Below are 27120 nucleotides of genomic sequence, written 5' to 3'. Positions count from 1 at the left end.
CTGTGTACAGACAGTTTCAAACTGCATTTTAAATTAGAAAGCAAACAAAATAGGGGGCGGCTGGGTGGCGTAGCGGAGATTGCGCTCGTCACCAATGCAAGAGACTCCGGTCTCGAATCCCGGTGTCAGCATTGCCTGCGGCTTGGGCCAGTCGTCATACTATCTCAATTGACAGAGGTAGTGGGTGGAAGTCGATGGGTGGGGATTGGACGTTGTGGACAGCAACTCCTACAGGTCGGTTGGGTGACGCCTGCACAGCAGAGACAGGAAGTATCGGGGGCAGCGTGAGCCTCCCACAGTCCCACGCATTAGTACTCCTCGCCACTGAGAGTCCGCGCTGTCTGGTGAAAAGATGCAACAGGCTGCCTCCTCCTCGTGTACCGGAGGGGACACATGATGCAAGGCTTCTATCCTCACTACAGCCGACCAGTGGGAGGCATAGTCTAGCAACGTTCAAGACAGGGGAGGGGAGAATTGGCAATAAGAAATTGGGATGGGAGAAAAATAGAAAAATAAGGAGAAAAAGTAGATACAAAAAAAGAAAGCAAACTAAATAAATGGACAAGAGAAAAATAAATCTCAATTTGGTCAGTATTGTCATTTGGACAAGCAAAGCCATTACTTTAAGTTGCAGGCAAGAAAGACAAGTCTGTCCACTGTCTCTGCCCTGTTGCAGGTCACAATATATTTTTTTTTAAATAAAAATAAATATTTTATTGATATTTTTTTTTATTATCAATCGATATTGATTATTAAAATATATCACGATAATTATCATTATCGTTTTATCGCCCAGCCCATGTGTGCATATTCCTACAGAGTAGCTGTGTGTGTGTGCGCATACCCCTACAGAGTAGCTGTGTGTGTGTGCATACCCCTACAGAGTAGCTGTGTGTAGTGTAGGGCTGGGTTAAAAAATATTATTTCCCGATTCTGAATCGATCTTCATTTGAATTAGCGATTATAGATTCATAAAATCTCAAGATCGATCTTAGAAAATATATATAATACTACTTTTTTTTTATCCCCCAATTTAGTCGTTATGCCCATTCCCTTCCTGGTCATTGCGCGCATTGCCCCACTGTCGGTCTGGGGAGGCAATTAAGTTTGGCCTCGGGATAGGCATTTTCCATTGGTTCTCCCAGCCCACGTGACCATTTCTAGCATTTCCATTGGCTATAGTGACAGACATAGATAATGATTGTGGAAATACAACAAATCTACGAAACCAATTACTGAGACATCACCCAGACGTGACATATGCAAAAGCCAATGTTCCAATAAAAAGTGCATTCATGTAACTGCTTGAGAGTCAATTCTTAATGTAAACATTGATATTTTTAACAATGCAACATGTTAACCCATTCTCTGCCGGGCTTATATCCATCCTAAACCATCCTCCGCCAGCGCTATTTGTCTATGGAGATGTTCACCTTCTTTGCAGGGCTATAACTTTTTAAATTGTATTGCTAAATTGACATTACTATGGCCCATTCAACATCAATTATCTATCGTTCAGGATGTAGGAACGTTTTACTTTTTCATTCACACATTCATACTAAAATACCGTCTAGAGCAGACCTGGGCATTGTACGGCATTGTACGGCCCGCGGGATGATTCTGACCGGCCCGCGAAAGATTACATGATAATAATTTTTTTTTTTAACTTTTTTCTTTTCATGTCAACGTTCACACGCACAATATACGCTTACCTAGGATTTGACTTGATTCAACAACAAAGCAGTCAGGGCAAGCCGAAAACGGTGGAAAGTGTGGTTATTTGAAGTTTGGATTTCTTTTTTCACAACTGAGGTAGGTAGATTACATTTTTAGAGACTAAAGTACAGAAAAAAGGTACCGCTGGGTACCGGTATCAATTCACAGGTACCGGTACCGTATCGGTTCAAATGTGAACGGTACCCATCCCTACTGAACACACAACTGCAGGGCAAGGGCATTTTTGCTCATGAAATGCATAGCCATGTGAAAGCCTTCATGACAAAGTTGCAATTAATTTCAAGGCAACTAGGCAGCAACAATCTCAAACACATGAAAACCCTGAAAGAAGTCAAACCATCAGCCGATCACCGGCACAGGTACTCATCCATGTTGGGAGCACTGCATGATGAATTTTCAAGCGTTTTCAAGATTTCAAAAAGGTTGAGGATGAAATGCAGCTGGTTTCCTCTCCCTTTACCTGCAGTGTTGATAGTGCACCCACTGATGTTCAGCTTGAACTCATTGACCTGCAGTCTGATTCACTACTGAAAGAGCACTTTAAGTCAGCATCACTGCTAGAGTTCTACTCTGCTCTCAAGGAGGAGAACTTTCCAAACATGAGGAGACATGCTCAGAAGATGTTGGTTCTCTTTGGATCCACCTATATGTGAACAGACATTCTCAGTCATGACGTTTACCAAGTCCAGGTACAGATCCTCTCTCACTCAGCTGTGCTTCGCATCTCCACCTCAAGTCAAGTCAAGTCAAGTCAAGAGTTTTATTTGTCACGGCATACAAGTATACAATGAAATGCGGGTGGTCTTGCCCGCAACGATGTGCAATACAGTAGTACAACATAATAGAATCCAATAGACAACATTGTGCAATAAACAGGTAACATAGTGGGACATCACGGTATTTGTACATAGTTATTTAAAGAGCATGAAGGACATGCTAGGTCCCCCTGTTACTATACTATTTTTTCAGACATGCAACCTGACTTTGATGGACTTGTTAAAGCTCAACAGAGACTGGATTTATCACACTGAATGTAAAAAAAAAAAAAAAAAAGCTGAAGAACACTAAAATGTGGAAATATGAGACACTTGATATTTTTTTTTCTTTTTTGCACAGTTCTGAAAACATTAAATGTTTAATATAGGCATGTAAAGTAAAAAAGGCTACTGGGACACTTTTCTTTACACAGTTCAGTGACATGTCTTGTTTATTTTGGCTATAAGATGATGTGATGTCTTTAGAAAGCTAAGAAAATCCTTGTTTCAATAGTATATGAAACTCAAAATAATTTGTATAGCACTTTTTCATACATGCTCTTTGTTATTAATGTTTCACATTTTGTTCATCATTTTGGAAATAAATTCTATTTGAATAAATGATATTTTTTAAAGCTACCTCACCTTTTAATTGCCAAATAATAACATACACTCTTACCAGGGGTCAAAACAATGCCATTTACTGCTTTTTATATAGAAATAAAATGTATATTATGCATAATTGAGTTTGGAATTTTGGCCCGGCCCTCCAACATATTTTCAGTTGCTCATTCGGCCCCCCGGGAAAAATAATTGCCCACCCCTGGTCTAGAGTATAAATATGTTTTTATCGTTTTCTGCAGTATTTCATAGAACGTGAGATATTGGCCTAAATGCATATATTAGATGATCAAATGCAGTTTGATACCGATCAACGTTATATAAAAAATGTCAACTGTACATGGTCCTAAATGCCATGACTGGTCATCTGCGGGTGAACGGAGGGGGGGGGGGGGTCGTTTATAATTCAATGACCGACGTAAAATGATTCATGTAGTATGGATGATATATTGATCAGAGCAGTTTGTATCGAAAATGGTAAAGAAAAACGCTGAAACTCACCCCAGTCTCCTCGTAGCGTTGGGTGATGAGAGTGGAGCAAAAAGATCGCTATTATGGGATGTTGATCGATGCGATCCATTTCCGGTTTGTATATTACTAATACACGTCCAAATCATGTTGATTATCGAGTTATGGCAAATATTCATATCGACGGTGTCTATATTGAGCCCCGGGACGATCACCGAGTGGCCGGACGAAAATAGGGGACGGACCACTTCCGGTTTGGGAAACGTCCTGTTTGGCAACTCGCCGATCGGCCACCAGGTGGCGGTATTGAAGCGTTGCAGAGTTGTGCCGAGTCCCACAGCATCACCCAAGACTCCGTGGGTGAAATATGAATACCATGACGAAAATATGAAATATTGATCTCAAAGAAGCCTTACGGCGTCATTGGCAGATTACGCATGGCGGAGAATGACGTGTTAACACATCATCGGCGGAGAATGGGTTAAGAGGGTTCCTTGAACCATTTAAATCGTATAGCATTGAATAGAATTTTATCGGAAAACGAATCAATTTGGGAATCGTTTTGGGAAATCAGTGGCGATACCCAGCCCTAGTAGTGTGTGCATACTCCTACAGAGTAGCTGTGTGTAGTGTGTGCATACTCCTACAGAGTAACTGTGTGTAGTGTGTATGTGGCAGTGTGGGAGATAAGACTCTGACTCACCCTCCCCAGCATTACATAAGAGCATTACTGGACTGGGAGAACTGGAGCCTGATCACATGCAGCAGCAGCAGTAATGGCTAGGCTACTTACAGTGAAATCTGTCACAACAGCAATTGATTACAACTGATCTCTTCTGGGGCTCAGGACAGCAGCTTGCGATGAATAGGCCTCTTATAATGGTTACCAGGCAGATGTATTCATACCAAACACTGTTTCTCTTTACCCCTGCACTGTTCTCAGTCACTAAACAATGACTGCTGCTATCTACGTCCTAGGCAGCTAGGTCAGCAAAAGGCAGCAGTGTAATAGTGCTGGGACACTGGAGCGACAGTGACTTGGGAGGTCGAGCAGCCGTCAGGTAATCCGGAGGTTCCCGGTTCGATTCCAGCTCCTCCCAGGCAGCGTGTCGAAGTGTCCTTGAGCAAGACACTTAACCCCTAATTGCTCGTGATTAGCAGGTTGGCACCTTGCATGGTTGCCTCCGCCGTCAGTGTGTGAATGTGTGAGTGAATGGGTAAAATGTGAGGAACAAATTATAAAGCGCTTTGGATAAGCCACCATGTATTTACATGGACATGCTCACTTTGAATCAACCGCACCTGTAGCCTGCATGAGGTTTGTGAGCAAATAGCTAAACACTTGACATGACATGCAAAATCTTCAAAATGGCAGCTTTTCAGGAATTATGGAAAAGAAAGCATTTTTTTCAAACAGTACAATGTGCTCAGTTGGTTTCAAACCCTCAGGTATTTATTCAGCACTAACGGGACACGGGACTGCGTAAAATAAAGAGAAAACACCAAAGTCGAGGTTGGCTGTGAGTCCGCGCCCCCCCCCCCGCCGCAACGGCTACCAAGTACACAACACACGATCCCTAGGCCCTTGTGTACAGACTACCTAGTAATGACAGAAGGGGGGTGACCGTGTGTGCACACAAGAGAAAAGGGCACCTGTTGTGCCTGACTGTACCAGGGTCAATCACTGCTACATACAGAGAGAGAGACAGACAACAGACAGCAAAGCATGTCGCTTTGTCTCATTAGCCCTTCTCATCAGTGAGAGTGTTTATCAGGACTGTCAGGAACAGCTGAGCTGTAATCTGGCTGGGGGTGGGGACTTCCCTTCCCGTCACCCCACTGGGGCTCCAGCTAGGGATGCCCCGATCGATAAGCCAATATTTATTCTAAATAGTTTGATGATCGGCGATCTCTATTGAAGGCCAATCAGAAGGGTAGACGAGACAAAACACACAAGACGGTTTTCCTACACATGGCGACAGCAAATCTGCAGTCTTTCCTCTTCATTCACAGGTAATTAGCTATCTGTATCTATTCTTTAGCTCGCTCTCTCGCCATCCTTCTCTCTCTATTTATTTATCTAGTCTGCTGTTTGTGTGCATTACAAATATTCCAATTGTCTGATCGCGAGTCCGAGTATTGGTGTCCATTGTGTCTAGGGATGGGTACCGTTCACATTTGAACCGATACGGTAACGGTATCGATTCACAGGTACCGGTACCGTATCGGTTCAAAACTGCCCCCGGTGGGCGTGGGCCTGAATGCGTTGCATGGCGGTTAAGAGACACGCAACGTCATTGAGCTGAAGAACGTGCCAGTAGTAACAAATGAACTACAACAACAACCATCAGTCGTGAAGACAGTGATTTGCACTCTGAGCAATCTCAAGCCCCGGTTGGAAATACTTTGTATCAACTTGTGGACAGTGGAACCTCACGACAGTTTTATGCAAGCTATGTAAACTACAGCTGGCCTACCTTCTTTTTTATGCTAACGCTATTTTGGGAGTTCTAGCGTCAATAATGTAAGTAGCGTACTTTTCTGTTTTAGCACTTTATTATAAATAATCCCTCAGGGTAAAACTTTATTGAATAGAGACAGAAGCGTCATGCAGGTCCCTAATGGTGTCATTATTATTTCCCGTTTCATGACAAAGAAAATCTATCGCTTATCACACCTTGTTCAGAGGCGCGTTGTTGTTTATGAATGTCCATTCTATATGCCGTAAACTTTTATTAATTTGATCTCCGAGAGACAGCCCCTTCTCAATCTAGCACCAATTCCTCCTCACACACTTAGCCCTTTTACACCGGCCAGGCTCCGTGCTGGAGCCGGTTCCCGAACGTAATCTCGCACCGGCCAGCGCGTTCACACCGGGATTAATTGGTTCAGAACGTGACAAATCTGTGCTCAGCTGGCACCGGAAAATTGTTGTTTTTTCCTCGCGAACCGTGACATCATCAGTGGGCGTGTCATATTCTAGGCTGTGAAGACGAGTAAACGGGGGAAAGTAGCGTGTAGGGATGCACCGATATGAAAATTTGCCACCGATTGTTCAGCTAACACAATCGGCCGATACCGATATTTGTGGCAAAATATATATATATATATTTTTTTTAATGAAACTAGTATATTTGTATGTCTCTAAATGTTTTGATGAATTGAAAATGGAGGACCCTTATGTAAAAAAGCCGAAAGTCTTTTTCTGGTCTTCATCCTCCAGTCCACTGAGCTGTACTGTACCCATTCAGCAATCTGTTAATAAAGTTTTCAATCAATCAATCAGACAAATGTATAGAAAAGCTTTTATTATAACCATATAACAAAAAATTATATTATTGTTTATGAAAATGTTTTAGCCCTATGCTTGACTATTATTTTAGGCATGGCAACAAATAAAATAATAATAATAAAATGAATAAATAAAATATTAAATAAATAAATAGGCTACATGTCTCTCTTTTGTGTTACAAATTGTGCTCACCGATATGAACATAGGCCTCTTTACTTACTTAAAAAAAAGGAAACATCAAGAAATATGTTTATGGTATTAATTCCACCATGCCATGTGTGTTTTTATTTTATAATGCTCATGAGTCATGATTATTGCTGAAGTCTGAGTCATACAATACTCACTGGCTTTCATAACAGACTAACTTGTCTTGCTCAAGACTTGTTTATTAGTTTTAATAAGAGAGCACTATCTCTCAACCAAAGCAATGCAACAGAACAATTTTGATTGACAGTCGATTCTGCCAATTACGTCACACTGCTTGCACCCGCCTCTGCTGTTCTTACCACCAATCGGCAAGCGCTTATTCGTTTTTTACTTCCGGGAAGTCCACCATTGATTTTCACAAGCTCAACAACAAAGCTAATAAAGTTAGCTCCCCGCGGCCCACGGGTAGACTACCAGCGCTCCACAGGAGTACTAAACGAGGCATAATGATTTTACTGCAACGAATGTTATAATAAAAGCTTTTCTATACATTTGTCTGATTGAAAACTTTATTAACAGATTGCAGAATGGGTACAATTCGGTACGGGCTCTCTGAGCAAAGGAAGGAACTGAGATATGAATGAGTAATGCTTGCTATGTTCGGGTAAATACGCTGATGTTATTGAACGTGTAACTATATAACGTTAATGCCACAAAACGAATGCCTTTGTTAATCATAAGTAGTAACTTTGATGCAGTAGCGTGTGTCAGGGTTTCCGTTAGAATTTTTTTTTGCAGGTCTGAGTGTCCGGTAGATTTCCATCTACCGGACAAATGGGATAAATTCCGGTCAGAGTTTATTGAGCTTAAAAACAATTGATAGACCTATATAAAGAATGACATCATCAAGGCATTTATAATATTTTAACTTAAAACTAGGCTACTTTTGCGTATCAGTCATTAATATATTCCAAATAAAATAAGTCCCTCGAGACTTCGTGCTGCTGCTGCCGACTTGAGGTGTCGGTGGGCAGTCTGCCCGACCTTAATAAACAGCAGTCTGTTATAATCACATTTTTATGAGCTAACTAATTCCGTTATATTGGACATTTGTATTAATTATATCAAGCGAAGAACTGAGAAATTTGGCACCGCTGTGTCAGCGCGAGCTGGCTGCTGATATATTTACGTGAAGCATGGAGCACTTGGAGCAGGCAGAGCAGAGCAGTGGTGTCAGCAGCGCCCCCACCCAACAGCTGAATTGCCAATGGCTGAATTGGAGTACTGCACCCTGCCAAGCCATGCTTCACGTAAATATATCAGCAGCCAGCTCGCGCTGACAGCAGGATGTCATTATTAGACCGGCTGCTTGGTGAGATTGTTTCGTTCATCGCATAGGCTATATAATTTTAGCCTATTTTAATACAATTCAAATAATCTAATTGTGTTTAGAGGGAATTATTTTCACCGGACATTATGACCGGAGAGATTAAATATGTCGGACTTCAACAGATTTTGCCAGTCAAATACCGGTAATTACCGGCTAACGGAAACGCTGGCGTGTGTGTGTGGGGGCGGCGTTGTGCAGGTCGCTTGACTGAAACTTTTTTCAAAGTTTGAATGTGTGGACCAGATTGACGCGACACAAATTGATGGATATTTATCGGCTACTGCCATCGGCACATTCGAGCTTATCGGCCGATAGGCCGATGGCAGTCAACAAGGCACTTATCGGCCGATACCGATACCCAACCGATATATCGGTGCACCCCTAGTAGCGAGTCGGCATTGCACTCAACCGATCCATTCAACAGGAAGCGATTTGCGACTGATCTCAAAACAAGATTAGATTCAAATGTATTGTTATGATACAGCACAAGTACAATACACCATCCAACCATAGTGGATAAAGAAATGCTCCAGAAATGCGTGGAGAAACGTGCGAGCACACACAAAAGCACACAAACACGCACTGTATATGTTTGAAATGAATCATTCCAGCAAAGTAGGCTTCTATTATTCTAATTACTGTTTTAATGGGTATCATAGTAGTAAGTCCTACTGTAGAACATAGCATGACATCTGATTTATTAATGCCAATGCTAAAAATGAGGGACAAGCACAATTGGCACAAGTGTAAATGATGGATTAGTCACTCACAGTTAACATCTGACCGATTAGCTCAACTAGTAAGTCCGCTGGCTGTGGATCCTATGGTCACAGGTTCAAATCTCTTGGTTACAATTTTTTTTTACGTTAATTCATTTATCCACTCTGGTTGGATGGTGTATTTTCTTTTTCTTTTTTTTGTATCTCTCTTTCTCCGATTTTTCTCTGTTTTCTCCCCGTCCCAATTTAATCGTGCCAATTACCCCCCCCCCTCCCCTACCTGGTTGTTGTGCGCATGTTCTCCTACTGGTCGGTACAAGGGAACCCTGAAGTATCCGCACGCTTCCTCCGACACGTGCAGCGACAGCCAGTGGCTCTCTTCTCACCTGGCAGCGAGGGCTCTCATTGGTGAAGTGTAACGCGTGGGAGGTCACGCTGCCTTCCTCAAGTCCTGCCTCCGCTGAGCAAGTGCCCAGACCTGACCTGTAGGCGTCGCTGTCCACAACGCCAGTTTCCCACCCACGGCTTCCCTCCCCCTAACCCAGCCAAACAAGTTAGTATAGCGATCAGCCCAAGCCAAGGCAATGCTGACTCCGGGAGTTGAGACCGCAGCCTCTTGCATTGGTGACGAGCGCAATCTCCACTACGCCACCTGACCGCCTCTGGTTGGATGGTGTATTGTACTTGTGCTGTATAATGACAATACATTTGAATCGAATCTCATTTTGAAATCGCTACCTGTTGAGTGGATCAGCATGGTGCAATGCCACACCTCCGAAGCTGTCTGCCACTGTCGTGTCCATAGGCAGCGTAGCGATTTCAAAATGAGATTAGATTCAAATGTATTGTCATTATACAGCACAAGTACAATACACCATCCAACCAGAGTGGATAAATGAATTAACATTAAAAAAAATAAACGTTTGGAACCAAGAGATTTGAACCTGTGACCATAGGATCCACAGCCAGCGGACTAACCAGTTGAGCTAATCAGTCGGATGTTAACCGTGAGTGAATAATCCATCATTTACAGTTCTGCCAATTGCGTTTGTCCCTAATTTTTTGTATTGGCATTAATAAATCACATGTCATGCTAATATGTCATGTTCTATAGTAGGACTTACTACTATGATAGCCATTAAAACAGTCATTCGAATAATAGAAGCCTACTTTGCTGGAACGATTAATTTCAAACATATACAGTGCGCGTGTGTGTGTGTGTGCGTTCGTTGAGGCTCGCTAAGCCTTTCTCCACGCATTATTTTACCTCCGCCTGAGTAACGCCCCTGTTGATGACGGAGACGGTGGAATGTTGGTTCTGCTTAAATGGGTGTAAACGCGGGCTGGTTCGCCAGAGCGCACCAAGGTTCAGAGGGTTCAGAACGGAGCTGGAGCTTGAACCGGAGCCCGCGCGGTGTAAAAGGGCTAACAGAGAGGGTGCGTGTCTGTGTGTGTTAGGGCTGAGCCCAAACGTTCAGACCTTCGTTCGTTATGTTGGCATTCGAATTCTAAATCAACATTCGAATTTTTTATATAATTTTTTTTTTATGCGTCTATTCATTCTGTTTAAACCAATGGGGGTTTTCTTCACAGTTGCAGATAAAGATTAGGCTACACTAATATTATAGTATTAAAACTGATGAGTTATATTAATTAACACATTCAGTGCCAGGGATTAGTCTTATCCTCGTAGCTAGAGCGCCAGCTATCTCAGGGTTCCCACGCTTGCCCTGAAATTTTTTTCCATGCCATCTCCTGATTTTCCAGGTACCATATTAAGTGATGATCTATATAGGCCCCTGAAGCTTTCCGCTAGTGGTGGACGGTATGGTCTAAAATTTATATCACGGTATAATTTGAAGCATAGACGGTAACGGTATATATCACAGTATCAGTGTTTCTGTTAGAATAATTTTTTTTGCCTGATAGGCAGGCTATATAAAGAAAGACATCCTCAAGGCATGTAGATTTATAATATTTTAACTTAAAACTAGGCTACTTTTGCGTATAAAGTCATTATATTCCAAATAAAATAAGTCCAGAGTCGAGACTCCTGCTCCCATTGCAAACAGCGGGGCTGGATGCTGGATTTTGCTAGAAGCATATGTAGCTGCAGAGCCGCAGAGCCAGGGGCTCTTTCAGGTCTGGTCACAGGCCCGCTCAACAGCGCCCCCCCACCCAACGGCTGAATTGCCAATGGCTGAATTGGAGTATTGCACTGTGCAATACTCCAATTCAGCCATTGGCAATTCAGCCGTTGGGTGGGGGGGCGCTGTTTGACGGGCCTGTGACCAGACCTGAAAGAGCCCCTGGCTCTGCGGCTCTGCAGCTGCATGCTATTCGCAAATCCACTGCTGCAGCCGTCCTCCCGCTGCAGCCGTAGTTATCATAACACTACACACATATCGTAATGTTTACAGCAAACTGTAGTTGATCACCAGGTATGTTTTATTAACGTAGAATAATTCATATAAGAAAAACGATAGGGAAATATCTTACCTTTCTCCACTGGTTAAAAATGCCAGGAACTGAAATTGAAACTTGCTGTGCGCCGCGGTGATATGTGTTTATTATGAAATGACAATTGCGTGTCGACACGCCCACTGCGCGAAGCCTCCTAAATAACTTTTTCCAGTTTGCACATATCTATTATCTATGACTAATTCTATCTATTTTTAGGGGCAAATGCGATAGAAAGTCGCGCTGTGGTTACATGACGTCATTGCTATTTTAGAGCTGCTCTACCAGTTACACGGTATAGTCAAAATCCATACCGTAGAGCAAATTAATACCGTTTATACCGTATACCGTTTATACCGTCCGCCCCCATCCGCGCCCCCCTCCCCTCACACACACAACCCCCTAGGACACCTGACTACTTACTTGATTTAAAAGATGTGCCAGTCAAGACTACATTGTAAATGCTTAGAGATTGTCTTATTGATAATATCAATGCATGAAATAATGCAACAAGCTGTAGATGAACAACAATTTATTGAACTGGAACTTTGAAACACATGAGCACTGGGATTGATATATGTTCTCTCTTCCACTCCTCTCCTATCTCATCCTGTCCTCTTCTCTCCACTCTTGTGTCCGCTCCTGTCTTCTCTTCCTACTCTTTTCAACTCCTCTCCACTCTTCTCCCTTTTCCTCTGTCATCCTCTACTCTCTTATCCTCCTCTTCTTCACCCCTCTTCTCTTCCTCCTCCCTCTTTCCTTTATGATTAGTCTTATTAGATTATGAGTTTTACGTAGAAGGGGTAGTATGCCTACTCTTACTCTGTAAAATCTTTTGTAAATCAAACTAATGAACCTAAAAGGGAAAACACAAGGCTGGTTTTGTGGTTCCTCAGTACAGCAACCCCACTAGTAAGCTTAGCTTAACAGTATAGATGTATAGAATCAGTCTAGGCATGATCAATGATTTTTCAAAAATGTCTCACCCCAAATGTTCCTAGTAGTATAATCTTTTTTAAGAAAAAAAAGAAAAATCACAAAATAGCTAAAAGTAGATATAAGAATGAATGTTACAAAATGTATCAAGACTAGACTATTCATGTTAACTAGTATAGAAGTAATGTCCAGTGTTGCAGTGGCAAATTGACAGTAGGTCAAACGCTCCACGCGCGTGCGTGCATGCACAGTTTTTTTTGGCTGCTCTCGTCCTGCAGCTGGATACTATTGCCTCACAGCGCGGCCGTCAGCGCGCGGCCCAGAGAGCGCCGCTGGCTCTGCGGCTCTGCAGCTGCATGCTTCTCCGGGAGTCCGGTTGGATAATGCCATGTAAAAAGCGATTGCGCGTACTTCAGCCTCAGTGAGCGAGGTATAACGCCGTTATACCGAGTTATACCAGCACTGCACCACTGGTAATGTCACAGCCTAATGTGAAAATGTATTGGTAGTTAGCTAGCCATGCAAGCTAGCCAACACTAGCTAGTAGCTAGTTAGTTAGCAAACTGAATGTTGGATAGAAAGATTGCACTCCATGTGCTTGCATCATTAACAAAATCCAAAACAAACTCAAACTCAAGTTGCTAGCTAGTTAGCAAGATTGCACTGCTTACTAACTAACGTTGATAAACCCAGGTTTACCACACAGTTAAAACACAGCTACAGTACTTACATTTGAGGATAAACTTGCATAAGAAGTTTCACTGTAGATGTCAAGGCTACCGTGTTGGCTGGGAAATGCATGTATTTGACCCTTCTATTGAGATTGCGAGTAACGTTATTATTCCTGAAGTCCACCAATCCGACCGAAACTATACTTTTAAAGTCCATATCACCAAGTTGCCTGCATCAAATTCCAACATCCAATATACCATATAGGATGCCAAGAAAATGCTCAACATGGGATCATCCATTTCTATCTACAGTAAAAGCTGTTCACATGTAAAGGGTTTTTATAAACTCATCGTAATTTAGTGCTCAATAGTTTCATTTTATTACTATTTTACACATCCAATAACATTTTCCAGTACAACTGTTTCTATTTCCATGTAAGTGTTCACTTTTGCTCAGTTTCCATGACTTTTCCATACCTGGAAAATGAAAAAATGGGAACCCTGTATCTATTCTAGAGCCTATTTTTACTGTGCGTCACGTTGTTTGCAGAGCTATATCTATATTATAGCTATGGATACAATACTATGGTCATTTGACAGTAACTATCTTCTGTCCAAGATGCAAAAAAGAATAAATTTTTTCATGAATACATTCGCGCGTATCTCGTGGTGAATATTATAGTTTCAGAATGATCCCGGCTAATTCCAGAAAGCTGCGTAATGGGGCACTATGTGAATTCTACTAAAGTCGTTGGCGTTTTTCGTCTGGACACGATACTATTCTCAAATCAAATGTATATAATAGGTATTATGTTTCATCATGAATACATCAAAGGTCGGTATGAAATCATTGCAGGATCAAGCTGGAATTGACGTCAGATGTTCCTTACCTTAGATCGGGCTTATTCCAAAAAGAATATTCCAACTGTCTGATCGCGATTTCCAGTATTGATGTCCATCTGGTCCCGGACATAATGTGGCGCAACTTATCCATCGAGGGGCATTGGACGCGTTTCCAAGTGATCGTGTGAACTGCTAGACTTGCCTGAACAGAAATGATGCGCCCGGAGGGTTTTAGATGTAACACACGGTCTGGAACAGGGTTTTTAAGCGTTCTCGATACTGCCGCCTAGCATGTTTTGGCCGGTACTGCACTTTTTGGGTCTCTAGATGGCTTTCACTCGTAACATACTGTATAGGTAGGGCGGCTAGGTGGTGTAGTGGGCAAGGCACTCGCCACCAGTGTGGAGACGCTAGGATTCGCGTGTTCGAATCCAGCTCTCCACATTGTTTTTCAGTTTGGCTGGTCGTCCGCAGTAATACACATTGGCCGTATTACGGGGAGGGAAAACTGAAGGGTGGGGATCGAACGTTGTGAACAAGCGACTCCTACAAGTCGGTTGGTGCGCCTGCGCAGTAGAATCAGGAAGTGTCGGGGGCAGCGTGAGCCTCCCACGCGTTACTCCTCGACACTGAGAGATCGAGCTGCGCAGGTGAAAAGATGCGACTGCTGTTACCTCAAGTACCGGAGGGGACTTGTGCTATGTATGACTTAGTCCACATTGCAGCCGGCTTGTGGGAGGCAAGAAACAGCGTTCGTGACAGGGGAGGGTTGAAATTGGATGATACGAAATTGGGATGGGAGAAAAATATGGAAAAAATGGGAGAAAAAGTGGATCAAAAAAAAAAAAACATACTGTATAGGTCTGTGAGTGTAATAGTGATATTAAGATCGAATAAAAGAAAAAGTTATGCAGTTATGTGTTCTTGTCTGTCGTTACTTACTTCAAATTGAGGATTTCGTTTGAGGACATTTATAAAAAAAATAAAAAAAAAATACGAAGTTCAAAGCCAAAAAACAGGCTTCGGGGACAGCCCTAGTGTGTGTGTGTGTGTGTGGGGGGGGGGTAGCTCTTCTAGCTCTGGCTTGTCGTTTGTGTTCACCATACTATGAGGCTCAGGCTAGGGCTGGGCGATAAAGATAATTATCGCGATAATCGATAATCGATAATATATATATATATTTTTTTTTACCTGCAACAGGGCAGTTTTAAAAGAGACAGTGGACAGACTTGTCTTTCTTGCCTGCAACTTAAAGTAATGGATTTGCTTGTCCAAATGACAATACTGACCAAATTGAGATATCTTTTTCTCTTGTGCATTTATTTTGTTTGCTTTCTAATTTAAAATACAGTTTGAAACCGTCTGTACACAGTAGGCTATGTGTGCTAGCTTTGTCCAACAAAAAAGCAACAAAAGAGAAAAGAAACTAGCAGAGCCAGAACTATTAAACTCCCCTGGAGCCACAGCCAGCAGAGAAGCCCGTTTACTTTAGCTTTCAAACCAGCTGCAGCCTGAGAACTGGTGTGAGGGGCTGTAACACTAAAGATGGTGGCAACAACAAAGAATTGCTGCAAAATAAACATAAATCTGTTGTTTATAAAAAAAAAAAAAAAAAAATTAATACTTATAACAATATCGATAATTATCTATATTGAGTGATATGATAGCATTAATATATCGTTATCATGATATCATTTTTGGCCATATCGCCCAGCCCTAGCTCAGGCTATGCTAAATTACAGGTAATATCTCAGTGGTGTGCGTAGGCTGAACGAACAACATCTGGCCCTTTGCGCAAGTAATATTTTGGGAAGGGGGTGTACTTGGAGTTTTGAATTCAGTTCAACACGCGTTCCGTTAGTGGTTAAAGTAGCATTGTATTCATTCGGTACACAGCGCATACTGAACCAAAGGTTCCATACTGAAACGGTTTGTTACGGATACGTGTAACGTTACACCCCTACAATTAGTCAAAAACACATTTTATTGGGGACCCACTTCTTCTTGCATTACCATGAATAAATAATGATACATGATAAATAGAAGGCTTTAAATAGACCCCCACCTCCCCATGATTGATTGGCCGCTGATCAGTATTGGCCGATACTGCTTCCAGTGATTGGGCCCAAAAACCCTGATCGGGACATCCCTAGTTCCAGCAGGAAGCACCTCCAAACAAACATGAAAAATAACAGCACTGGGGCAGCCTGCCAGCTGACTCCACTTCTCTCCCCTACACTCCAACATGACTAACTCTGACATCATCTATGGCTGCTTGGCTTTGTTATGCGTGTGCTAGAGATAATGCATGTGAAAGAGGGGGGGAGGAAGAGGGAGGGAAGATGGACATAAAGACAGACACAAATAACAATTTCTTGGATTGTTCTTTGCACAAAAAGGATCTCCACGTGCATGGCCTCTCTGCCATTTGTCACCCTCTCTGAGGAGGATCTATTAACAGGGGGGGAAAACTAGCTTTTCACATGTCACACCTAGCTGGAAAGAGACTATTTTGGTGGTGTAAACATAAACAGGCACAATCTGGCTTCAAATCTAGCTTTGGCCTTCTACTCCAAACGGTGGACTAATATCTAGATTCAAAGCTAGATTCTGCCTGTTTGTTTATACTACAAAATCAGCCTCTCCCTTTGCTCCTTTGGAGCCAGATGTGAGAAGCCACAGTTTCCACCACTAGTGTGAATAGGTCCCGAGTATTCCATAACTGCCCTTTATGAGACCTGTAAAAACTGCTAGTTGAGACACATGCGTCCAGGCTACAGTGCTCATTAGTAGAGATGTTCCGATACCATTTTTTCCTTCCCGATCCGATTCCGATACCTAAGCTTTGGGTATCGGCCGATACCGATACTGATCCGATACCAGTGCATACATTTTAAAAAATATATATATATTATTATATAAATGATAAAACTGATAAAACATTTTTACAGCTACCGTTTTATATATACTGTTTTTTAGTAATAACTATAAAGTAAGGGTATTTATTCAACAACAGGTGATTGTATAGATTAGTATTAATGTATGCTCAATGAGTTCACCCACGGAAAGGTTGTTGTGACATTGATTCCGCACAGAGGTTACACGTTGTTGCACTTCCTATCCAGTCGGCTCCGTTTAGGTTAGCTACTGTAGTAGCAGAGGCTCTGTTGTGATTTTTAATGCACAATAAATATTCAACATTCTCTTTTGAGACTCCGCCTCAGACTCTTATCATTTGGCACTAAAAGCTAAACATTGTCACCGGTATCATGGCTGTCCGCATTATGTCATTAATTGCGTGCATGTGTGGGAGAGGTTGATCAGTTAGCCACGTTAGCATGAGCTAGCAGTTAACGCGAGCTAGGTTAGATGGAAACAAGACAATAACGTTACTGGTGAAAAAGTGATTTACCTTGGAATACTCCTTTGCCAATTTGCTGTACTTTGCTTGCAGGTCTGCAGCCATTATTGCTGGATTAGGAATAGCCCCAACATTAGCCAAGGTAACGTTAAAGCTAAAACTAGCTTTTCGGTTAGCTCTTCAGCTAATGTTAATAACACCAGCAAGCGAATACATCAGAGCTCCCCGTCACACTGCTGTCTGGACGATGGCATTTAAGAAAGTATCTGCTGTTAAAATGACAAACAGCATTGACACTTTTAATTCACGGTCTATTTAAAAACACGTTTGTTTTATAATGCTCACTCTCAGTAGGAGGATACCGCACGTGTTGTTTATAAATTACGTCATATGGTATCGGAGCGCAGAATTAGAGGGTACTCGCCGATACCAGCATTTTAGGCAGTATCTGACGCATTTCCGATACTGGTATCGGTATCGGAACAACTCTACTCATTAGACACAACAGCAACCCGTCCCAATTTCTTCTACAACATGGCCTGGATCCCATAGCCGAGCTCCCAGAAAAAAGAGGCCCGTCAGATGACTCCAGTCGGGCCCCGGAGCAAAAAACACAATGTTCTTTCACACTTTCACACAAAGAATTGTGCTCACAAAACATCCCACTTAAATAACGGTCCACGCAAAACACCTCAATCAAAAACCACATGGGTTCCTACAACCTCCATCTGTGGGATACCACCAGTATCGGCAGCTTACTTCAAAGTAGTGGAAGTAGCAGGCCAAGATGTGTGTTGGAGTCAGTGGGGTTCTGGTAGGGTTCAGCTTGTCACCCCGACCCTCCAGACACAGAGGTCATGGCCTGTGAAGTTTGCCACACTAGCATCAGGACGCTGTGCATGTCTAGGCTTGTCTGCTAGGCTCTACATCAGGCCAATAAGACTGGTTTCTCTGTGCACTACTCTCCTTCAGGGTTGCTGTAGAAGAGCCTACTAAGTACAGCTCCTCTCACCACTTTCTCTGAGAGAAGATAAGAAGAGAGGAGAAGAGAGGAGAGATGGTAGCTGTCTGGACTAGAGCAAAGAAGATGAGAAGAGAAGAGATGGAAGGTGTCTGCGTTAGGTTGAGAAGAGAAGAGAGATGGTAGGTGTCTGTGCTAGGTTGAGAAGAGAAGAGAGATGGTAGGTGTCTGTGCTAGGTTGAGAAGAGGAGATGGTAGGTGTCTGCGCTAGAGAAGAGAAAAGGAGAGATGGTAGGTGTCTGCGCTAGGTGGGTGACAATATTGTCACAAGGAAAGAAGATATTACCTACCTGGGTTCCATCCTAGAGGCAAATCTTTCCTGTGACAAAATGGCATCCAATGTAATAAAAAAAAGTCAACCAACGAACTCGATTCTTGTACCGGATCTCCTCACTGGTAAACAAGAATACCCTGAAGACTCTAGCAGGAGCACTCATTCAAGGGTACTACGACTATGCTTGCACCTCATGGTACCAAAGCACCTCAAAGGCGCTAAAAACAAAATTACAAACATCTCAAAACAAACTGGTCAGACTACTGCTTGACCTTACTCCTAGAACCCACCTCACCCCTGCCCACTTTGACAACCTAGGATGGCTTAGAGTAGACGACAGAGTACAGCAACTTGCAATGGGCCTGGTCTACAAGATACACTACACGACCAAGGTACCCATGTACATGACAAAATACTTCCCAAAGGTCAGTGAATACCACGATCACAACACCAGAGGGAGCTCCACAAATCATGTTAAACCCAGATTCGGCTCAAACAAGGGACTAAACACGTTTCGCAATTATGCCACATCAATGTGGAACGCCCTACCCAAAGCTGTAAAGGAATGTGAATCACTACCCACTTTCAAAAACACTCTCAAAAAACACCTAAGGGAGACTGCAACCCGAAACTGGCCCCTGTAAATGTCCGAACACAACCCCCTCCAATGTACAGTAAATTACCAAGTATGGTCTTGTCAATAATCCAATGTACAGTGTTGTTTGTACAGTTGTACAGTGTCCCCCACCCACCCCTCCTACCCAACCCCCCCCCCCTACCCAACCCCCCCCCCCCCTCCCCCACTCCTAACGAACCCCCCCCCCCCCCCCTCCTAACCAACCCCCCCCCCCCCCCCCCCCCCCACCCACCCAACCACCTCCAATGTACAGTCCCCCCCCACCCCCACCTACCCAATCCAATGTACAGTTTCCACGCCTAATGTATATACTCTTTTCTTTCTGGACTCTTTTTGTATCACAAACAGTACTGTAATTGCAAATCTGGTATGTCATAAATGTATAGATGGAGCAGTACTGTCTATCTGTATGTCATATATGTTACGATGAATTGAAAATGGGGGACCCTGATGTAAACAAGACGAAAGTCTTTCTCTGGTCTGCATCCCCTTAACAATTGTATGTATTGAGCTGTACTGTACTGTACCCATTCTGCAATCTGTTAATAAAGTTTTCATTCATTCATTCATTCAGGTTGAGAAGAGAGGAGATGGTAGGTGTCTGCGCTAGGTTGAGAAGAGAAGAGATGGTAGGTGTCTGCGCTAGAGCAGAGAAGATAAGAGGAGAGATGGTAGGCGTCTGCGCTAGAGCAAAGAAGATGAGAAGAGAAGAGATGGTAGGTGTCTGCACTAGGTTGAGAAGAGAAGAGAGATGGTAGGTGTCTGTGCTAGGTTGAGAAGAGAAGAGAGATGGTAGGTGTCTGTGCTAGGTTGAGAAGAGGAGATGGTAGGTGTCTGCTAGAGCCATATGAAATCCGTTTTATTATTTTCCAAATTCCATTTTATTTTTTCCCAAATTCCGTTTTTTCCGTTTTAATATTTCAGAATTCTGTATTTTGCTTTTTATGCTCATTTTACCATCAGAAATAGTGTCTAATAAGTGGGAATGAATAAATGTCTACAATTGAATATGATATAACAGTCCATTTAATGTTTTTAAGTGCTGCAACTCAGAAATACAGTTACATTTTACACAATACTTTTCAAATAATATTGTGACAAAATAAAAATACACATTTCAAGTGTAAACAATAGATACAGCTAGCTACTACTGACATTATCACAATGTCAGTAGCCTAGCTATATCTATTTTATTGTGATGAAATATAGTAATGCATAATTTAGGCACCTTTAGTTTATTTCGTTTATAAAGGACAGTGTATAATGACAATCGTTTGCATTAAACAAATGGATTGCACCAGATTTAGCAAGAAGCTATCATTTCCATCTATAGTCCTATGTAGGCCTACTGTAAAACGTTTCATAGCTATTTAAGTTTATTTTGATTATAAAGGGCAGTGTATAATGACTCGTTTGCATTAAACAAATGGATGGGTGCACTAGATTTAGCAAGAAGCGATCATGTCCTAACGTTAGTTAGCTATTTAATCACAATAGTGTCGCAAGTGTTTTTGTGGCTCCAGTCCACGGAACGTTGACAGAATTAGCAAAACACCTTATCGCCGGAGGCATAAAAGTCATTAGGATACTGCTCTGCTCTGAATTGAGGGCTTATTGGGGAATTTATTAGCTTCTTGACGATGTAAACACCGAAGCAGCGAGACGCTTGGGAGACTGCCTGTGTTGTGTGTAACCCGCTCTAGCGTCCGCCTCCCCGGTCGCGTGTGCACCAAGCGTTCCACCCAAAAACGGAATTTCAGTCCAGATTAGGCCAAATTCTGCAATATTCCACGTTTTGCAGTTGATTCCATTTTTATTGGTCAATTCCGCGATTCCGTCCGCGATTCCGTGAACGCGGATTTCATATGGCTCTAGTGTCTGCGCTAGAGAAGAGAAAAGGAGAGATGGTAGGTGTCTGCGCTAGAGCAAAGAAGATGAGAAGAGATGGTAGGTGTCTGCGCTAGAGCAAATAAGATGAGAAGAGAAGAGATGGTAGGTGTCTGTCTGCGTTAGAGCAAAGAAGATGAGAAGAGAAGAGAGATGGTAGGTGTCTGCGCTAGAGCAAAGAAGATGAGAAGAGAAGAGAGATGGTAGGTGTCTGAGCTAGAGCAAAGAAGATGAGAAGAGAAGAGAGATGGTAGGTGTCTGAGCTAGAGCAAAGAAGATGAGAAGAGAAGAGAGATTGTAATTTGTAGGTGTCTGAGCTAGAGCAATCGGCTATTTCCACTGGAGGAGCAGTACAGTAGGCCTCCTATGTTCCAAATAATAGCACACAGCATCAACTCGTCAAATGGGAACTGCCACTTTAGAGCAGCTTCCATTGCCAGTGGCTATTAAAATTAGAATATAACAGCGAGTGGGCCAATGACTGTGTTTGGACTGCAATAATGTAGCCTTATTCTAAATAACAATATTTCAATTAAGCTGTTTATATGGGTTGCTTATAGAGCTATTCAATTCATATTCCCGTTTACATGCTATGGATCATAGCTTGGTTAATGACTGAAGACGCCGCCTCCACATTACGTCTCTAGTCCCTCCAGTGTTAAACATCAAACTTGTTGTCATTTTGCTACTGTCATATACGCTTGTGATTAATCTCTTACAAATTAGGGCAAAGTTAGTCTTTTTCCTCCATAAACAAGTTAGTATCCTCCTCCCAATAGTGAGTCATAGTGACATCATCATGGTGCATAAATGTCTAAAATACTCTTCATTCAATAATGCCACTAAAATCGGAATACTCCACATGTCTTAATTGTACTATTGCTTACTCCAACCATGACCTTATTCAGGATGGTACTGTAATCAGAAAATGTTTACATAGAAATGTCTCATTCAGAGTAGGGATGCACTGATATGAAAATTTGCCACCGATACCGATACCGATTGTTCAACTAACACAATCGGCCGATACCGATATTTGTGGCAAAAAGAAATTGTACTTTTATTTTTACTTTTTTTGTAATATATATATATATATTTTGTAATATATATATATATATATTTTTTTTATGAAATTACTGTATATTTGTATGTCTCTAAATGTTTTGATGAATTGAAAATGGAGGACCCTTATGTAAAAAAGCCGAAAGTCTTTTTCTGGTCTTCATCCTCCAGTCCACTGAGCTGTACTGTATTGTACCCACTCTGCAATCTGTCAATAAAGCTTTTAATCAATCAGACAAATGCATAGAAAAGCCCTTATTATAACCAAATAACAAAAAATTATATTATTGTTTATGAAAATGTTTTAGCCCTATGCTTGACTATTATTTTAGCCATGACAACAAATAAAATAATAATAATAAAATGAATAAATAAAATATTAAATAAATAGGCTACACGTCTCTCTTTTTGTGTTACAAATTGTGCTCACCGATATGAACATAGGCCTCTTTACTTACTTAAAAAAAGGAAACATCAAGAAATATGTTTATGGTATTAATTCCACCATGCCATGTAGCACTATCTCTCTCCCAGTATGGTCTGCCGGGCTGCAGCTGGATACTATTGTCTCAACCAGAGCTCTCAACCAATGCAATGCAACAGAACAATTTTGATTGACAGTCGATTCTGCCAATTACGTCACACCGCTTGCACCAGTCTCTGCTGTTACCACCAATCGGCAAGCACGTATTCGTTTTTTACTTCCTGGATTGCCGCCATTGATCTGCAGCGAGAGAACAACAACAAACCAACGCGCTAATAACGTTAGCTCCCGCTGGCCACGAGTAGATTACCAGCGCCCCGCAAGATGACCAAACAAGGCATGATTTTAATGCAACAAATGTTATAATAAAACAAAGCTTTTCTATACATTTGTCTGATTGAAAACTTTATTAACAGATTGCAGAATTGGTACAACTCAGTACGGGCTCTGAGCAACGGAAGGAACTGAGCTATGAATTGAGTAATGCTTGCTACTTGCTATGTTCGGGTAAATAATATGCTGATATTATTGAACGTGTAATGCCACAAAACGAATGCCTTTGTTAATCATAAGTAGTAACTTTGATGCAGTAGCTTGTGTGTGTGGGGGCGGCGTTGTCCTTTTTTTTGCCTTTTGACACGACACAAATTGATGGATATATATCGGCTACTGCCATCGGCACATTTGAGCTTATCGGCCGATACCCGACCGATACATCGGTGCACCCCTAATTCAGAGAATTGTCTTAATTGGAATATTGCAGCCCCTGTAAACAGTCAAACATAGTCAATGCAGAGCCTGTCAACCCTTTTGTCTCACAATACCAATTTGAAAAACTATTTGATGGCTGCTGCCTCCTTGTATTCGCCGATGTGAGGATGCACAGTGCACACACCATGTGAGGATGGTGACACCCTTCTAAGGCTATCTCATTTGGATAATTATTGGAGGATGCCTAGAGGCTGTAAATATTCATTATTTCACAAGGGGGGGGGGGGGGGGGGATCACAACATTAAGAAAATGTAAATGTTGTATCTGCATATATCATATATACAGTACTTCTTCACATTATATAAATAAATAGTGTAATCTGGTGACTTCCTGATGGGCCCCAAACCCACATGTACCCTCCAGTGCCTAGAGACTAAACTGCAGCAGTGGTGTTGCAGTTTGTGGCTGACCCTGCATGTGCAGTGCTATTAGGCTATAATTAAAGAGCACAGTGTCAAGTGAAGTCACACTGTCTTTTACATGGGCCAGATGTCTGGGCCAGTGATTCTATATAAAGGCTTGGGTCAGTGTAGGCAAGGCAGGGGGGCCATGTTTACTCTCAGAGCTGCAGAGTCTTGTTACCAGCAGCACATTGTGGTGTGAGGCAGGACACGCTCTCTGGCCAGTCAGCTGCTTGACTGCAGTTTCACAACATATGCAAAACACACAGTCCATCCCTGATTGACTGCAGCTAATCTCATCACGGCCGTGGCGTGAACAGCGACCCTTCAGTGCTTCTGAGAGTGTGAGTGAGAAAGGGCCCTAAGGTGCAATTGTGTTGTTGTGACAAATCTAATCACCACTGACCCAGGATCAGCTGTAACCATGTGGAATCAAATCGCCATGATTATTTGCAGACTGATTGATTGATTGATTGAAAACTTTATTAACAGATTGCAGAATGGGTACAATACAGTACAGCTCAATACACACAATTGTTAAGGGGATGCAGACCAGAGAAAGACTTTCGTCTTGTTTCCACCAGGGTCCCCCATTTTCAATTCATCAGGACATATATGACATACATGACATACAGATAGTCAGTACTGCTACATCTATACATTTATGACATACCAGATTTGCAAATACAGTACTGTTTGTGATACAGAAGGAGTCAAGAAAAGGGAGTATATACATTTGACGTAGAAACTGTACATTGGAGGAGGTTGGGTGGGGGGGGTTGGGTACACTGGGATATTGACAACCATACTGGGTAATTTACATTGGAGGTGGTTGGGGGGGGGGGGGGGCACACTGTATAGACAAGCAAAACTGTACATTGGCAGTAGCTTAAATACAGTATTTGTGTCGTGCAGATGTTTGTGCTAACTTAGGTACCCTTCACAAATTACTGCAATTGTATAATTAGCATAACTACAACAAAACAAACAACTATGTCCTCAGTGATCTGTTTAACTTCCTGCCAGAGATAAGTAGTCATAATAAATATAAACAGGTTACAGAGCATTTGGCTTGAGTCGTATTTTTACAACAGGCTAACCTATACAAGGATGGCAAAAACACAGCTACTGCACAAAAGGAGCAGTGTCTGGTTTGAACTGGCGTGTACATGTCAGCTGTTCAAGGGTGTTCCTACTAAATGTGATGTTATTCCAAACCAAAAACAGCACGCAGCTGACATAACAAAGTACCAGACTTTTGTTGTATGTACAGTACCAAATGTCTCACTCCTCATCGTGTCATTATTTCCCCAGCTCAGGCTTTGTTATCCAGATAACTAACGACCAAGTTAACCAGCTGTTACATAATTCCTTTGCCCGATTCCTCCCTGGGGGGGGGGGCACAATTATCTGAAAGGGACCCAGGGCCAAAAGGTGAAGCCCAGTTTGCCCAATTGCTGACCACCACACTTGGGAAGCCAACGGTTCTGTTTGGTGTCATGTTCTGTAACTTACCTCGTTCAGATTTCATGTTTTCCAGTGTCATGGGGGGGGCTGCCCTCGGGGTCCTCTCCTTCCGTCTTCCGTCCGTCTGTGTTCCTCGCAGGTCTCGACTTTCTTAAACAGCCTAGACAATAGTACAACGCTGTCTGGACCTAAATCCTCGTGGAGGATTTCACCGACTTATTGTATTTACTAAGCAACAATATCAGCTGGGGAAGCAGCCTGTTTGTTGCCAAATCGCTCCCTAGTCGATCCAACAACAAAGCATCGCTTTGTTCGCATGTTACTGTACGCGTCCATCGAATCGCACTGGCTGATATAACTAGTAACACCTGACAACAACAAACACAATCAAAAATATGTCTATTGTTGTTGTGATATGTTTTTTTTAATCAGCTGAGCTTGCCAACCGAGTAATCAGACTGACTACTATCGAAGCTAGCTAACTTAGCTGACTGGGCTAACTACCCTTACAGTTCGTCTCAAATTCCACCACCCGAACAACCACAGCACCGCCACTGAGGCACCGCATCTTCAGCCCAGTCGTGTGGTTCTGCCTCAGCTGCTGTACCACTGGCTGCTGGTGACGAGACAGCCTGACGCCGTACCTGCTGCCGTGTTAGAGCTAGTCGACCAAACAAACAACATCACTAGGTACCATTTAAATGGCTAAACATCGAATGATGATGATGACGCCGTTGCCAAATAACCCACCACCACCCCCACACTGCAGGTAGCTAGTAGCCACTGTTAAGCCTCAACACGTCCACGTACAACAACGATGCTGTCTGTATCAATTCAACCTGAACTTTATTCAGTTCCCGTGTGGCTTTCCTCAAAAAAGTGTTTGAGTTATAACGTTAGTGACGTCGGAGGTTCGACTAAACTGAATAAAAAGTATAGCCGAGTAACTCGATAATAACTTTAAACAGACGAAATGCAGATAGAAAGAACAGCGAGTGGTCCACCTCCTCCTGCTCCGCGTCGTGATGCTCGCAGTCTGGCTTCTCTCACCTCCCCGCTGCGCGTCACAACAGATCAGCGCAGCCTCGGTCACGTGTCCCAACAACAGCCGTCTTGTCACTTCCCTCCTCTCTCTCTCTGCCAGCCAGCCTCACGTGAACCTGCTGCTGCCATAGCAACCATCAAGTTAGAGGCAGCGCCAATTAAGACACCTTTCGTGCCAATACAAAACATATTTAATCCCCACCGATTGTAAACATTTGCCTTTTCCAGTCACTTCGTAGGTCGAAAATGAGTTTCGTCACAAATGTATCAGCCTATGGCTCGCCGACAACAAACTATCATTACACATGGGCAAAACAGAGTCCATTCTCTTCGGTTCAAATAACAAACTCAGCAAGACCGACGGCTTCTCAGTTACAGTGGGTGACAATATTGTCACAAGTAAAGATGAAATTACCTACCTGGGTTCCATCCTAGAGGCTAATCTTTCCTGTGACAAAATGGCATCCAATGTTTGTAATAAAAAAAAGTCAACCAACTAACTCGATTCTTGTACCGGATCTCCTCTCTGGTAAACAAGAATACCCTGAAGACTCTGGCAGGAGCACTCATTCAACGGTACTACGACTATACTTGCACATCATGGTACCAAAGCACCTCAAAGGCACTAAAAACCAAATTACAAACATCTCAAAACAAACTAGTCAGACTAC

At 42.5% G+C, this 27120-nt stretch overlaps 1 protein-coding gene across 1 annotated transcript in view; it reads right to left on the bottom strand.

The window, feature by feature from the left end:
* Positions 1-26428, bottom strand: part of atosa (atos homolog A) — a 119376-nt gene extending 92948 nt beyond the window's left edge. The window contains exon 1 of the mRNA XM_084337200.1: positions 25454-26428. Coding sequence (XP_084193326.1) covers positions 25454-25484 — 31 coding nt within the window. The 5' untranslated portion in view covers positions 25485-26428. The remainder of the gene's footprint in view (positions 1-25453) is intronic.
* Positions 26429-27120: the final 692 nt, after the last annotated feature.

The sequence above is a fragment of the Notolepis coatsorum genome (assembly GCF_963971535.1).
Source record: "Notolepis coatsorum genome assembly, chromosome: 20".
NCBI lineage: Eukaryota > Metazoa > Chordata > Actinopteri > Aulopiformes > Paralepididae > Notolepis > Notolepis coatsorum.
This window is presented reverse-complemented; position numbering and strand designations above follow the sequence as displayed.